Source organism: Elephas maximus, chromosome 3 (genome assembly GCF_024166365.1).
Source record: "Elephas maximus indicus isolate mEleMax1 chromosome 3, mEleMax1 primary haplotype, whole genome shotgun sequence".
In the NCBI taxonomy this organism is placed as follows: domain Eukaryota; kingdom Metazoa; phylum Chordata; class Mammalia; order Proboscidea; family Elephantidae; genus Elephas; species Elephas maximus.
In genome coordinates this window covers 124,643,828-124,659,814 of record NC_064821.1, presented here as the reverse complement: position 1 = coordinate 124,659,814, position 15,987 = coordinate 124,643,828, and the positions used below count along the sequence as shown (strand labels likewise).

Sequence of the window (15,987 nt, the reverse complement as noted above, 5' to 3'; positions counted from 1 at the left end):
TTATTTGCCTAAGGTAACTCTATGCCAGACAAGTACATCTCAGACTTTTAGAGGAGCCAACAATATTTGCAGAATGGCAGTTCTTTAAATACACGGTTAACTGAGCCTCCTGATGATATTTCTTCTCCACTGTGGAGAACGTAGTGCAGCTAAATGAGTGGTCTGGCCGCGGCAATTTCTTCAAATAATTAAACATGACACTCCTTTTGGCCTGGTTTATTTTTTAAAGGCAAAATCTACTCTGATTTGCAGACCGTTCCAATTACACCAGTAACATGTATTTTGCGCAGTCTGTACAGTGCCCACTGCGAAGTCAGTCATTGGTGGAAGGCTCTTTTAACTATTCAGAGGCATATTCTCATATTCATTTCAGAGTAATAAGATATTTAAATATTTATTTCTTTCCAATAACTGGGTAGGCCCAGGCTCTTCATTTTAATAAATTCTGTCCAAATAACGTTGAGCCACTGCTTAGAAGACCTTGACACTGAATTTTCCTTATGGTAATGATGTTCGCCTTACAGATACACATTTTAAGCCCTAGGCTCTGCCACTAACCCATGACCTTGGGCGGATCACACAGCCACCTGTGAATTCCTTTTGATGATTTTCAAGTTTTACTTCTAGCTCTAAAATTCTCTGTTTTAGGGCTCTGATTACTACTAGAAGGCAGAAATGAATTAGTTACAGAACTACAAATTGTGACAGGAGAAACTGATATTTATGATGTGTAGCCATCTATCCCTTTCCAGTAACTCCAGACAGAAACTTGCGAGGAGCCTTATCTGAGGAGAAATTTAAAAATCATTATGTAGATATACTCATTAATTCAACAAATATTTATTGAAGACCTATTATATGCCAGGCATTATTTTAAGGGCAGGGAGCCCAGGTGGCACAATGGTTAAGCACTTGGCTGCTAACTGAAAGGTTGGTGGTTCGAACTTACCAGCTGCTCCGTGGGAGAAAAACCTGGCAACCTGCTCCTGTAAAGATTACATCCAAAAATACCCTATGGGGCAGTTCTACCCTGTCACATGGGGTCACTATGAGTTGGAATTGTCTGGACAGCACCTAATAACACATTAAAGGCTCTGAATGTTATCACGATTAAGAGTAAAAAAAGTCCCTGGACTCTGAGAACTGATGGAGCGGGGAAGGCAGACAATTTTAGATAAGAAGTAACAAGAAGCTGAATAAGTATGATCATGGGATTCTGCTATGAAGACAAAACCCACAGGTCCAGATCTAACCTAGGATACAGGTCAGGGAAGGAGTCCTTGAGGATGTATGTCTAAGTTGAGAATATGCATGCCTGTGACTTTTATTTGGGAAACCACACTGAACAGAGCATGCAATAAAATTTTTTTTTTTCCCAGACCCAGACTAACTATTTAAGACTAAAGGAGCTTGTAAAGAAGGATCTGAGTATATTTCATAAATACCCATCAAAAGTTTTTATCATTTGATCATAAATTCTCAAGGCAATTCTCCTCTTAGACCAAGTTCAATCCTTGTCTCTCTATACTTATGACCCTTCATAGCTGCTCAAACAGTATACAATAGGCATATAGGAGGCTTTCAGCAATGACTTACTGATTAGTGATGCATTTTAACTTCCCAAAGTCCTTCTTCACCCTTAATCTCCCTTTATCCCAGTATCTACTGGATAGAAATTATACTGCACTGCCATCTGACCCTAGAGGTTATGGAAAATTACCTCTGTAACAGATGCCAGGTTTCCAGGACAGACTCAATTGCAAATATTCTGTCTTGTGGTCAACGTAAGTATATTCACATTGATCACACTGAGAATTATGAGATTTGCTTTGGGTAAAATGGTCATTATACACAACAGAGATAGTTGAAGCAGGTTAGCCCCTCTTCAAGAATCCAGGAGGCTCTACGCCATGCCAAAGGGAAATCATGAACAGATTTAATATTGTGATTTTAAAATCAATTCACCTTGAAGTTTCTTTGATATCCAAGTTGTTTACTAATTATTCATTGGACAGCTATATATACCATAAAAGGGGCTAAGAAAGTAACAATGTTAGTTTGAAAGCTTTACAGTTTCTCAGGTAATAATAGTATTTCACTTATTTCACAGGTGGAGAAAGATCACAGGAATTGCCTCCCTTTTAATGTCAGGCTCTTGATCTATTGTTTCCTGGTTTCATATTATTCAGCACTTGCAATATTATTTAACTTTCTTGCTTCTTTATCTTTTCTCTCCAATTAGATCAAAGGTTCTTTGAGGTAGGGACTGTGTTCTTCCTCCAGAATACCTAATTTTGCAACTATTAGACACTGAATGAGTATTTACTAAGGGCTATGATTAAAAAAAAAAAAAATTTTTTTTTTTTTTTATGATTAAGTTCAAGAACCCAGAAATGAATATGCTACAGTTCTACAAATTGTGGTGACTAAAAAACATTTCAAACGTGATTTTCAAACTTTAAAGTCCACAAGAATTATCAGGAACATTTGTTAGAATACCAATTCCTAAACTCCGTTCCCAAACATTCTGATATCTTAAATCATTTTCTCCTCTACCTTCTCTTTCTTTTTCCCTCCTTTTCTGCAACGCAAATTTAGGAACAATGAGACTGAGTCGGGACACACCAGAGCTTTGGGGCTACACTGATATTTCTTGTAAAGAAATGACATTAAGGGTAAAGTGTCTTGGCCCTCCACAGTCTCATGTTCCTTCTTTCAATAAATACATATTGTGGTGCCTACTAAGTGCCAGGGACTGTTCTAGGCCTCTGGGGCCAAACTGGTAAACAAGATAGGCGAAGACTTTGTTGTCCCAGTACTTAGATTCTAGTGGGGAAGAGGACAGACCAAAACCAAGTAAACTTTAAGATTATTTTAGATATTGGTTAACCTCATAAAGAAAACAAACTAAGGTGATATGATAGAGAATGACTATTGAGGAAGGGGTTACTTAAGGAGTGTGGTCCACAAGAAGCTAACATGTGATCTGAGGACTGAATCGCAAGATGAAACCACCCATGCAAAGATCTTGGGGAAGAGCTTTCCAGGGAGAGGGAATGGCAAGTGCCAAAGTCCTGAAGCAGAATAAATGTTTAAGAATCAGCATGCCTAGAACTTGACAGGGAGCCAGGTCAGACTCATCCACCAAGTACAGGCTGAGCTGTGGCATGGAATTATCCTAGGATTACCCTTGTGGGAAGCTGAAGAAATGCTCCTGGCTCTCAAAGAATTGAGAAAGGTTAAGTAATTTAAATAAATGTTATAAAACACTTTTCCTGTTAAAAGCAACCATATTATCCCAAGACTCCTTACCCATGAAAAATAATTCTTCTCATGACTCCTATTGGTTTATGTTTTGTGGTAACAAGGTTTCATCATCACTGACAGGTTTTAATTTTGTAATACTTCAACCCTTAAAATTGAATTTCTTTGAGATTCAAATGATTATTTAAATCATTGGATGACTCAAATGTCATAAAGTAAAAATAAAAAAAAAAATTTTCATTTGAGAATTTACATGCTTTTCTAAAGTAGGAATATTTATCCCAGTTTCACAATAAGTTATATGACATGTGCCTTTTTTCTGGTTAAAATTATTAAACTCCTGCATTGACTTGTCTTACACTCCAACTGATTGTCTACCAGTTAACAGGAATAGAACTACTACTAAGCAGTTTTGTTTTGCCTGAATAACTAGAGGAAAGAACCATGGACAAGTATGTTATTGGTATGTGTAAAATCTATCCCTGGGGCTACTTCTGAAGTGAGGAGATAGCTGCTCAGCTTTAGACCCCGCTGATCACTGCCTTTCACAAGCCATCTCAGAAAAGGGCAGCCCAGGTGACAATGGGCCTTCTGTGATAAGGGCTCCTGTCCACTGGAAATGGGAATCAGCTCACAGTTTCATTTCACAGGGTCCACCAGATGGCAAGTGACTTTATCTGCCCAGACCAGATTCAGACTGGAGATAGAACAGTGTGCCATGTCCCCTTCCACTCTGCTGTAAGACTTGAAGCCTTTTTCTGAGGTTGTTTTGCTTGATTTAGTGTGTGTAGCTTTTTTTTTTTTTAATTGGTTATATATTACATGTTGCAGTTTCAAATGCAAAAGTTTCCCAAGTCATGAAATTTGACTTCTTTATTTGTGTCTGGCTGATCTGGTTAGAAATCAGTGGCTCCCAAAAGACGAGAGCAAAAGAGTAAGAGCAGGATACAGATAACAGAGCTGTAGCCACAGACTACAAGATGGAAAGGAGATGGTGGAACATTTGGGAGAAAAGGCCTGGGTAGAGGGGGATTGGGAATGGAGAAAAGTATCTAACAGAAAACGGAATGCCTTTGCTATACAGGGAACTATGAATATCATTCATTTAGTCAGGCTGGAATTATAATTTCATTTGATATTTTGAAAAAGGAAGTGGGGGAGTATGCCCATGGACAGTGGTGTTTTAGGCTTCAACACATACTGCTCATCAATGATTACTGCCTTGACTTTCAACATATCTTTCAACAAAAGTACATAGCGATTTAATCTCAACAGTAATTCCCTCTGCAGCCGTATAAGACAAGACTATCATTGCAGACAGGTTATAATTTATGAAATTCAGGTGTTGTGGATTAGGACCACCTGTTGGATTTAATCTTGGAGTTAGCAATGTTAATACCATCATGTAACTGAACATAAACGCTATATATTTATCAGTCTTGGGGACCTCCAACCATGGAGATGGAACATTTTCCTAAATGGTGTCTGTAACTCTCTCCAGGCTCTCTAAATCAATGGCAAATAAAAAGTCTGTTGGAATTCTGATTCAATATGCAGTACCATATGGCTTGCTGGTCACCACATTCAGCTCATCCTATAATTTTTCTAAAGCCTGATGCGACAGCGGAAAAAAAAAAAACAATCAGAGTATCATCTGGTAACATAATAAGAACAGGAAAGCTTTCATTTCTTACCCTCCTCTATGTTAATTAGAAAAAAAAATCTCAGCCTTTTTTTTTTTCAACACATGATTTCTAACTCTGTCTGAGCAAGACTATAGGAAGATTCCAAACAAAACCTAATTAAACAGCAACTTTGAGAGAAGACATAAACAGCATTTTATGCATCAGCTTCAGAATGCTATCAGAAGTACAACTCCACCCAATTTCCAGACAGTAAATAGTAGCAGGGGGGCATTAGTGGTTCACTGGTAGAATTTTTGCTGCCTTCCATGTGGGAGACCCAGGTTCCATTTCTGGCCTTTGCGCCTCAATCACAGCTACGACCTGTCAAGTGGAGGCTTAGGTGTCACTATGACGCTGAACGGGTTTTCACAGACCTTTCAGACTAAAATAGAATAGGAAGAAAGGCCTGGTGATCTAGTTCTGAAAAATCATTCAATGAAAACCCTGCGGATTACAACGGTTCAATCCCATTATACATGGGGTTGCCATGAGTCAGGGGCCAACATGAAGGCAGCGAACAATAATAAGAAATAGTAGCAGCAAATAGGGTTAGTCATTACATTTTGAGCAGAAGTTTACATTCAGTTCAGTGGGACAATTGGGATAATGCCTAGAGATAAGACACAATTTTTAAAATTCACTTTTGTTCCTTTGTTTGGGGTGGGGTAAGCTCTGTTGAAACCTTCTTTGGGAATATAATTTTGTGAGATGTTGGTTTTCTATGAAAGAATTTGTCTGAAATTATCTGATAATTATCTAAAAAGATCTTCCTGTTCACATTTATAATTCTCTGCTAAGAATTCCAAATACTTTCATACAATATTTATCATTCATATAGCACTGCACAGTTTATAAAACCCTTTTACTACAGATTATCTCAATTTCTCAGGTAGAATTTCAACATTCCTTCCAAAGTAGGAAAGGACTGTTCTTTGTTTAAGTGAAACAAGGCTCAGAAAACATTGAAAAATGGGATCATATATGCTTGTGTGAATAAGCGTTATTTTGAAAATGAACACAAGGGCATATTTTGCCTTAAGCTATCAACATTCTTAGCTGGTGTCTGCCCAGCAGTAGAACACCGGAAGGAGAAAGTACCTGGAACATCTTTCCAAAGGTAGATCAAAACTTTCAGCAAATGTACCTCTTGACATTCCTTTTAATCAAGGTTTCACAAATATTAGATAGTTTCCACCAAACAATAGCCAAGAAAATCCAGTGAGTTCAATGTATTCATCATACATCAAACAAAAACCTAAATATACCCAGTCACACATAAACACCACATCCACCCCCAGCCAATGCCAAAGTCAGAACTTTCCTAAAACTCAGCCCTTTAAATCAGTTGTTTGCACATGCAGATACAAAGTGTGTAATCCATCAACAATTTGGAGAGAAAACTGAAACTAATTGTAAAAATGATGGCGCACTGCTTTTGGATTTTAAGTCTACCAGCTCAAAAACAAAAACAAAAAACCACTTTCTAATGAGATCTCTTCCTCCTTTCTGCTTCTCTGAATTCTTCCCGCTGCAAGCTCCACCTTTTCAAAGAAGCTTTCCTTGATTCTTCGAGCACAGTGATCTCTCATCATTGCATCCCTACAGAACTTTACTGTATATATCTGGCATTTACTATATGTTTATATTCACTGATCTTTATCTATCTACCTACCTATCTACCTACCTCTCTCTCTATCATCTATCTATCTATCATCTATTTATATATCATGGCAAGTTGTTTTTTCCACAGGCATCAAAGATCCCTGAAGCCTGGGTCCTACCTTAAATTCTTTTGTACCCTCCAAAATCCTTAACACTATGCGTTGCATGTGGTGAGTGGCAATATTCTGAATGCCACATAAAAAACAAAGTTTGGCTTTTTCATGAACGATAAGAACAATCTTTTCACGCATAAGGAGGACCCATTAAATATTACTTTGGTTCACAAACCTAGAATTTAGTAAATATAAAAAGTAGAATAGCTGGGAAGTTTCAAGAAATCCTCTAGTTTTACAGAGCAGATACCTAGTGGAATGTGTTTTAATAAAAACATATTAGCACCTTCAAATAATGGGGGATACATATAAACTGTATTAAAATATCTCTCCAGAATCAGAAAACTTGATTAGGGTTCTCCCAGAAGCTTCACACACTACAACCAGAGATTATTCCAGGGAAAGATGGCTCAATTTTTAAAACTTCATCTTATTAATTATTAGCCAAGCCATGCAGCAGCTTCGGGGAAGGCAAAGGAAAACGGGTTCTCAAAGGTTAGTTTCAAGCCAGTGGAAGCTGGGTTTGTGCCTCAAGCCTTCTGCACCTGACAGAGCACCTCTCCCCAGGGCTGGGGGGTAATTCTGCCCAAGCAAACGGCAGGAGGGGTCAGAGGGAAACCCTGGCGTCTGAGCGTCGGCCGCAGGCTGGCTGCTCCTCATCTTCAGGTTCTCTGTCTTAGGAACGCTCTGGCTGGTACCCGCGCCATCCTTTCCTCCTCCCACCGGGGCGCAACTTGGCAGCCAAACCAAGGCTTCAAGAGCCGGCCACCCACTGGCAGCTTCATTCTGGGGATGAAGTGCGGGTTGCTCTTAGAAACTGAGCTTTTAGTGTCCACTCATCTCACCCCTATTCCCTGAAAAACTTTGCATTCTTCTCCAAGCAGAAATACATACCAAGCAGGATTTACCCCACCTCACCCCAGCTGGTCCACTCCCCTTCCAACCTGCGAACGGCACCTACTCACGGCCCCTCCCAGCCCCGGGAAAGGGGGCAGGCTCAGGTGTGCGGGATTCCCAAGCTGGGTGGCGGGCAAGCGGGCGGGCGAGTCATCACCTTGTGGTTAGCCACACCGAGGTATCCGTCCAGCGGCCGGGGTCCCGCGGGCGCCCCCGGGTGCGGCTGGAGGCTGCTCTCCGTCGACGGCTGCGCGCTGCCTGTCGCCGCCTGCTGCTGCTGCGGGGGCCGCTCCTTCTGGCCGCCGAGGCTGCTGTACACGAGCAACAAGCTAGTGCACATGGTGGTGAGCGCTAAACACACTGCCAGACCATGGCGCTGCGGTCAGGCGGGAGAGAGCAGAAGAGGAGAGGCTGAGAGCGGATCCGGGAAGAGCGCGCCCGGCGGGAACACCTGCGCTAGGGTCAGACGAGCGGGGGAGGTACGAGGGCGGGGGTGACCTAGGCCCCAACCACCGAAGAGCGCAGCGCGGGAGCGGAGGCACGGTCCCTGCCGGTACCGCAGGGGATGCTCCCGGAGCGTCCCTGCTCTCTGCCGCCACCGCCCAGGTCCCTCAACAGGGGGCAGGTGGTGCGCGGAGCCAGCCTACGCTAGGGAGTGCGCGCTCGGCGGGCTAGGACATGGGTCTGCTCGCACTTTAGAGAGATAGCCCTCTGCCCCAGTTCGGCTGCTGTATCTTTAGCCATCGCACCCCCTTTCTTCCCTGGATCCCTGAGGCTCTTTCTCGGCGATTCTTGCAAGTTTGAAACCCGACAAGGAAACCAAGAAAGTCTGCAACGGTTCCCCCTGCCCGACCCTCAGTTTTGCCAGGCTGTTCTCTGGAGTACCCCCGACCCCCCGAGCAATCTGCTCAGCCCTCTACGGTTTCTCCAGCTGTCCGTTGGCCCCTTGGACCTTGGCCAGAGGTCCAGGAACCGAGGCAACTCGAGTTCCCTATCCTGGCTTTGGGATTCCTATTCAGGCAGCGCCCCGGAGTCGAAAGGGGACGCGAAGCAGGTGGAAAGTTGTCCCTTTCTAACAGGCGACCTCGCAGCGCAGGGTTAGCCCTCCCCATCCCGGGCTCCCCGCTGTGCCTGGGGACGCTGCGCTCGCGGGTCCCCGCCTCAGCCCGGAGGAGTTATAACAACTGACTCACCATCAGGGTCTTCATTTTGGGCACCTCTTTTACGCGGAATACTCAGGCACGCGAGTCCGGGACCACTTTTTCTTGGAGAGATTCCATAGTGGGTGATGGAGCCGGGTGGTTCTGATTGTTGCCCGGCGGCCGGCCGCGGCTGAGCAGGCGCGGGAACCGCGGGACCCAGGAAGCGCCGCTGTTGCAGAGATTAGAGACAGAATTAAAACTGAACCGGACCCTCGTAGTCTTTCAGTGATCTACACAACTGCTGCCTGCCGCCGCCTGCTGGGTCCTAAAGCCCTCCGTATCCCCCCTCCAGCCCCCAAAATAATAATCTTTTCAGCCGAGTGGAATTTCTGGGGCTAGAGAGTTAACCATGCCATATACCCACCTCTTGGTCTGAGGGCTTATTTATCTTTTATGAAGTCATCAAGCAAAATGAAGGAGAACCGGACTGGATTCTAAATTTGATAGCCGTTTGGAAATTTCCAAACTAAATTTTTGGCTTTGTGGTTTTGATAAGCACAAGTCAACTGCCCAAATATCAACAGTCTTATTTGTAGCTTATGGATTTACGTTCATAGCATGGAGAAACCTATCACAAAATTATTCCCCTCCCCCAAATTGTTTACTATTTCAGTTTTCCAAATGTAAGATTTCTAACATCATCCTTTCCCTAAATTGTATCTTTTAAATCCGGGCATTATCACGCAATCTTTTTATGTCAATATTTCATCTAAATTATTTCATTCGTTGTTTTAAATATTACAATTTATACTTCTGTTAATCCTCTGAGATTCCTAGTGTTCATCTCAATGATTTTAAAGTTTTAAAACCATTCAGCACGTTGTATCCATATGATTAACTGGACCTGTAGAGTCTTCCTAATTTTAATGAAAAATTTCTGGCTGCTAGAGATAAAACTGCTCACTGCTTATTTCATAAGAATCTTAAGGTCTTTGATACTTTCTTATGTTGGCCTACTACACGGGTGGTACATAATTTCACATTCAGAATTTCGATGAAAAAATCTGTAATTATTGTTTTATGTTGAGAATTTCACATCAATAACCTGTTTTAAGGATACTCTCTCCCCTTCACTGAATTACAAATCACATTTCTTAAATGTCTAATTTAGCTAAAAACATATTTCTTTTGAAATTGCTCACTGAAAATAGCTCTCTTAATCTATTACTTAACATCTCACCTGTAGCAGTGTAATGTTAAAGATTACATTAGGATGGAAATGATCAGCAGGCCAACTGAACCATGAGCACAATAACAGCTTTCTCAAGGCCAAAAAAGGCATTACAATCCGTTTTTAATCTTCACTAATCCATTGCTGGACTGATGGTTCAAGAGGAACTATATTTAACTTCTGAGGCATCGTTTCATACTTAGTATTAAGAAAGTAAAGTTACTAGATGCAATTTTAATAATTTTATGAGTGCAAAATATTTGGGGGAAGGCAAGAAATGCACAGGATTTAGCCTTTCAAGGAAAAGCAAAAAATTCAAAACACTGCCCAACATTGCCAGCCTTGGAGCTACTTATTCAATTTGTGCTTAGGCATGAATAGTACCAGTTGTTAGGGCAGGAAAAGCAGCAGCTGGAGGAGAATCTTACTGGGTCTTGGCAATTCTTTATTGTATGGTTGCACTTGACACTCAAATTAGTGGAACAAAGGACCAACTTGATGAATCATTGCAAGCAGATATCTGTGTTTCTCCAGAGCTACCTTTGAGATGCTACAAGAAGTAGCTCCTGCATTTTTTAGGATTGCTCCTGCTCCAGCAAGTTGCTCAGTGACCAATAAAACCCCTCTCATATATTTTGCCATGCCAAATACAGGCATCATATTTATGATTTAAGCTCATGGTGCCACGTTGGACATCTGTTACAGGGTATAGCTGATCAAATTCATTAAGCGTATGCTTTTTTTTTCCCCTCCTGGGATAGCAGTTAGCTAGTTGCTAAATCTACTTATGAAATGGCCAGAGTAAATTTAGAAATGTAATTCTGAGCTTGATTGGAACGATTTCAAGGTCTCTGGCTCTCAGATATTCAACTAGATTGATATGATGGTTTTAGGCACCCTGCCCTGAGAGGCAAATGGATAAGGTGGACTAGGGGAGGGGCAATGCAGAAAACAAGTAACAAGTTAGAATCCTCCAGGCTGTCTAGTTCAGTGATTGTTTAATGCTCACCCGCTATCTAGAAAGTTCTATATTAGGGAATGCAGAGAAGAATAAAACACAGACACTGTCCTCGAAGAACTCACAACCTAGTGTGTGTGTGGATATATGCATAAATATATATAAATAAATATAAATGTGTGTGTCTACGTAATGTGCTGAGACAAGTCCATGAATAATCAATAAAAGACCAAGTACTATAGATTTAATGTGTATTTATCAAGCACCTACTATGCTGAGTGCCTACTATATGCCAGGCATTTGGGATACCTGGATGGGTAGCCCATGTGTCTGCCCTCAAAGAGTTTACAGCCTGTTCCCAGATAAACATGTCATGTAACTTGATGCTAAAAAAGAAATGTTATGAACTAGGAAACAATCAAAAGAATTGATTTACCTTTCAACTTCTGAATGGTTACTTATTTACGATCTGAGGGCTTTGATCTTCCAAGGGCATCTACTTAAGTTTATGAAGAATAGCCAGGAAAAGCAGAAAATGGGCAGCATTCACAAACACTTGATTGACTTGGAAGAGAGTAGGCAAGTGAGTGAGGCTTGTTTGGTGCTTCTAACTTTCCCAGTTCAACACAAAGTGAATCGAGAAACCACAATTTGCTTTGCCAAATCCAGGTAGCTGAGGCCGGTTTCTCACCATCTAATATTTTGCCACATTTCTGCCTCTGATGCCAACACATCCAATCAAATAGATTTCTATTTTGGGGGAAGAAAAAGGAAATTGAGTGTTTCACAGTGTAGGTTATGTGATAAAATGAAGCTGAGGATTTATCAAACAAGGCATGTGAGGAGGAAGGCAGAATTTGAAGCTCAGTGGGAGTGCCAACCTGTGCCTGTGCCAAAAAGGCAGCAAAGGAAGAGGAAGGACAGACTTCATGGGCCCTACCCAGGATTCCTGAGTGACTTCTTAATTCAGGAAGAGACAGTTCGTTTAAAGATGAATGAAAAGCAGAAAATAACACAATGTGAACCGCGTTTGAGATACAACTGCTTTCTGCCTTATGATCTTAAAGAAAAAGTTCTGCTAAACACAACAAGAGCAAATAGTTTAATAATGAATGGCAAAAGGCCCTAGAACAAATTTGTCCATTTACATTCTGCGTTTTACTTAACTCATGTCATTCAGAGGTTAGGCCTAATGAGCTGGTAATTGAGAGCAAGACCCTGGAGTTAGGCTGCCAGAATCTAAATTCTGATTTTTGTAATCAGTTTTCTGATCTTGGGAAGATACTTAGTTTCTCTATGACTTAGTTTCCTCATCTGTAAAACAGCAAAAACACATACCTCAAAGCATTGTTGGGAATGTTAAATGAAATACTGTACTAAAAAAAAAAAAGTACTTAGAGTAGTACTAAAAAGCTGTTAACTCTTATTAGTAATATTTTATGATTATGATCAATAAACTGAGTTTGAAAGCAAAGGATTAAGGTTTGGGCCTTGTTCCTAACAGCTCTTATTGAGCTGTTATTGTTGTTGTTAGTTGCAATCAAGTCGATTTTGACTTATGGTGACCCCATGTGTACAGGGTAGAACTGCACTCTGTAAAGTTTGCAGGGTTGTGACCTTACAGAAGCAGATCTCCAGGCCTTACTTCAAAGGTGCCTCTGGGTGGATTTGAACCACCAACCTCTCAGTTAGTAGTCCAGCTCTGACACTTATCTCTACCGTGACTAAGAGCAAGCCACTAATCTCTCTTCTCAACTTCCTCATTTGTAAAGGGAGGATAGTAAAACCCTTATGGCAGAACGGTTGTATAGGCTAAATATATTATGTAAAGTCTTCACCACCATTTTGTTTATACAAGTGAATCGATCAGAAGATAAAGTTTTTCATAGGGGGCTGCTTGTTTGGTATAAAGAGATGTGCATTTATCCTTTAAATGTTTATTGAGCTTATAATAAAAATGATAGTTAATACGTATTGAGTGCCTGCTGTCAGTATTCTGCTAATTACAGGCAGTGGCTTGTTTAGTCCTCACAGTGACTGTCTGAGGCAAGTAATGATGTCATCTCCATTTTACCAACAAAGAAATGAACATATAGAGTTGTGACATGATTTGCCCAAGGTTACTACCAATGGCTAAAAAGTGATGGAACCAAGGTTTGACCAGGTCTGTCTGACTGTAGAGCCCACCCTCACAACCTCCACACTTCCTAAACACTCTGTCTGATGCTAGGCTGGGACCTCTGTTAGGTGCTGAGAATAGAAAAGGAATAAGAGGCAAACCTCACTGCAGTAGACAAACGCATAAACAGATCACGATAACCCAATGCACTAAGTGTAATAATTGAGTTATGAACAGAAATGTAGAGGGCACACAGATTACCGACACCTATCCATGCCAGAGTAGTTCAGATGTTATTTCTGGCACAAGGGAAATGCTGAGCCAGTTTTAACAGAGCACTAGAAATAGGCAGGAAAAGGCCAGGTTTTCCAGGCAGAGAAGACTGCATGAACGAAAGTGTGACAGCATGAAATATAGCTGCTGGGTGAAGACAATTCGTAGGTGAGGTGGGAGTGGTCAGAATCAGGACAGTCATGTACAGTTGTGCAGGATGTGCAATGCACAAGAATGCTACACCTAAGTGGTCATCACTCATCATAGACATTGCAGATACGCATTTTTATTTGGTCATTTACTTTAAAATATCCCGCAGGCATTTTGTTCTAACAATATCAGAATATTACAATTTTCTAATAGATAGAACAGGAGTCTTTTAAGATTTGCACAAAGGTGCCATTTAGGCTAGTAGCAGCCTGCTCAAAACTGCCTTCTAGGTGTACCTCTCTAAAGGCAGTGAGTAGGGTGGATTCGTGAGGAGAAAGACTGGGCCAGAGAGAGCAGCTAGGAGACTGCTGTGAAAATCCAGGTGAGAGACGAGGTCTTTAGCCAGAGTAGTGCTGGTCAGGCTGTATTCAAGAAATTCTTAAGCAAGTATTATGTTATAATGCATAAAGTGGAGCAAATTCTAACTTTGCAAAAGAGGATTTATAAATACGAACCAAACCAAACCCATTGCCATCAATTCGATTTCAACTCATAACGATCCTATAGGACACAGCAGAACTGTTCCATAGGGTTTCCAAGGAGTGGCTGGTGGATTTAAATTCCTGACCTTTTGGTTAGCAGCCATAGCTCTTAACCACTGCACCACCAGGGCTCCCAGAATAACTCTGAAAAACATCTTACATGTTGTCTTAGTTTGGGTTCTTTCCTAAGCACACCTTGGAATAAGTATCCTCATGCAAGCAGGTGAAGGAAATGCCGTTGGGGGAAAAGGGAAGTGATACAGGGAAGGGAAGGTGGGCACTAAATGGAGAGTTATCATGCAGGTTACCGTGGTGGGCAACTGGAGCTGGATCCTGCTGGGAAAATTCTGGACGCCAGTGTAGAACTCAGGCCTCAGTTACTCCACCTGAGGGACGAGGGAGCTGTGGCATTTATTTGGTTGGGGTCTGCTCTGGGTGTGGGGTGGTGGGCGTTCATTCCTTGGCATGTGCGGCCGACTGCACAGGCGGCAAAGCAGGCAGGCTCTGGAGGCGGGAAAAAGCCCTCAGGCAGAGTTGTGCAGGTGCTGGAGGTTTAAAGTCCCTGGTTTGCGCTAAAGTGGCAGAGGCAGGGGATATGGACAGGGCAACAGCAGCATCTGCTACACGTGGAAATTTCGCTTTAGCATTTTCAAAGGATTCAAATTCATTATGCCATTTGAACCTCCCAGTAAACTTGTGAAGTACAAAAATGCATGGTTTCCAACTAAGGCTGGGCTCTGCTTATTAATGTTCAGTTCCTCCTGCCTCCCAGACTGGCTCTTTCCCCAAAACATCTCTTGTCAGGGTCTTTCCCCTTTTTCTCCCTACTGATTTGTATAGATGTCTATCTTCTTATCTAGACTGTGAGCAATTGAATTAAGGATTTTGTATTATTTGCCTTTATTTCTCCAAAAAGCAAAACCAAATCCATTATAGTCAAGTCAATTCCAATTCCTGGAGACCCCATCTGTAACAGAGTAGAACGGCTCTATAGGGTTTTCTTGGCTGTAATCTTTATGGAAGCAGGTTGCCAGGCCTTTCTTCTGCAGCACCTCTGGGTGTGTTTGAACCACCAAGCTTTAGGTTACTAGTGCAATACCACTCATTTATGCCACTCTTTTGTTTCCCTGTGGGAGAAAGATGTGGCAGTCTGCTTCCGTAAAGATTACAGGCTTGGAAACCCTGCAGGGCAGTTCTACTCTGTCCTATAGGGTCGCTATGAGTTGGAATCAACTCGATGGCAATGGATTTTTATTTCTCCCATGCTGGGGAAACAGACTGGAGGAATGATTATCATTACCATTTTAAATTTGGTAAAATTTCAGCTGCTACCCATTTGTCAGTTTGTTGTACTGTGGTAACCTCTGTGTTGCTATGATGCTGGAAGCTATGCCACCAGTATTTCAAATACCATCAGGGTCACCTGGGGTGGACAGGTTTCAGCAGAGCTTCCGGACTAAGACAGACTGGGAAAAAAGGCCTGGAGATCTACTTCCAAAAATTAGTCAATGAAAACCTTATATTTCATTGACTTATATGAAAACCGCAACAGAATATTGTCCAACATAATGCTGGAAAATGAGCCCTTTAGGTAGGAAGGCACTCAAAATACACAGTGGTTTCAACAATGAATTTGAGCATACCAATGATGGTAAAGATGGCACAGGACCAGACAACATTTTGTTCTGTTGTACATGGGGTCACCATAAGTCAGAGCCACCACAGCAGCTAAGAACAGCAACAAAGTAACTTGCTTAGTAGAACCAGGACTTTGGAGAACCCTTGCTACCACACACAGCTCCGTGAATATGTACATGGCTAGTCTTTACTGGGAATTCATAAACCTCCTGGACATGCTAAGTTTGGAGAATTTGAGGGTAGGCACAACTGTGAAGAAAGACGTGGAAACTTCAACAGAGGAGCTTTTCACATTAGAAATGGATTTTTGTTT

At 41.8% G+C, this 15,987-nt stretch overlaps 1 protein-coding gene across 1 annotated transcript in view; it reads right to left on the bottom strand.

Moving 5' to 3' along the window:
* ST6GALNAC5 (ST6 N-acetylgalactosaminide alpha-2,6-sialyltransferase 5) overlaps positions 1-8,953 on the bottom strand; it is a 215,487-nt gene extending 206,534 nt beyond the window's left edge. Inside the window, exons 1-2 of the mRNA XM_049875629.1 lie at positions 8,815-8,953; positions 7,779-7,997 (exon numbers count right to left, since the gene is read on the bottom strand). Coding sequence (XP_049731586.1) covers positions 7,779-7,997; positions 8,815-8,829 — 234 coding nt within the window. The 5' untranslated portion in view covers positions 8,830-8,953. The remainder of the gene's footprint in view (positions 1-7,778; positions 7,998-8,814) is intronic.
* Positions 8,954-15,987: the final 7,034 nt, after the last annotated feature.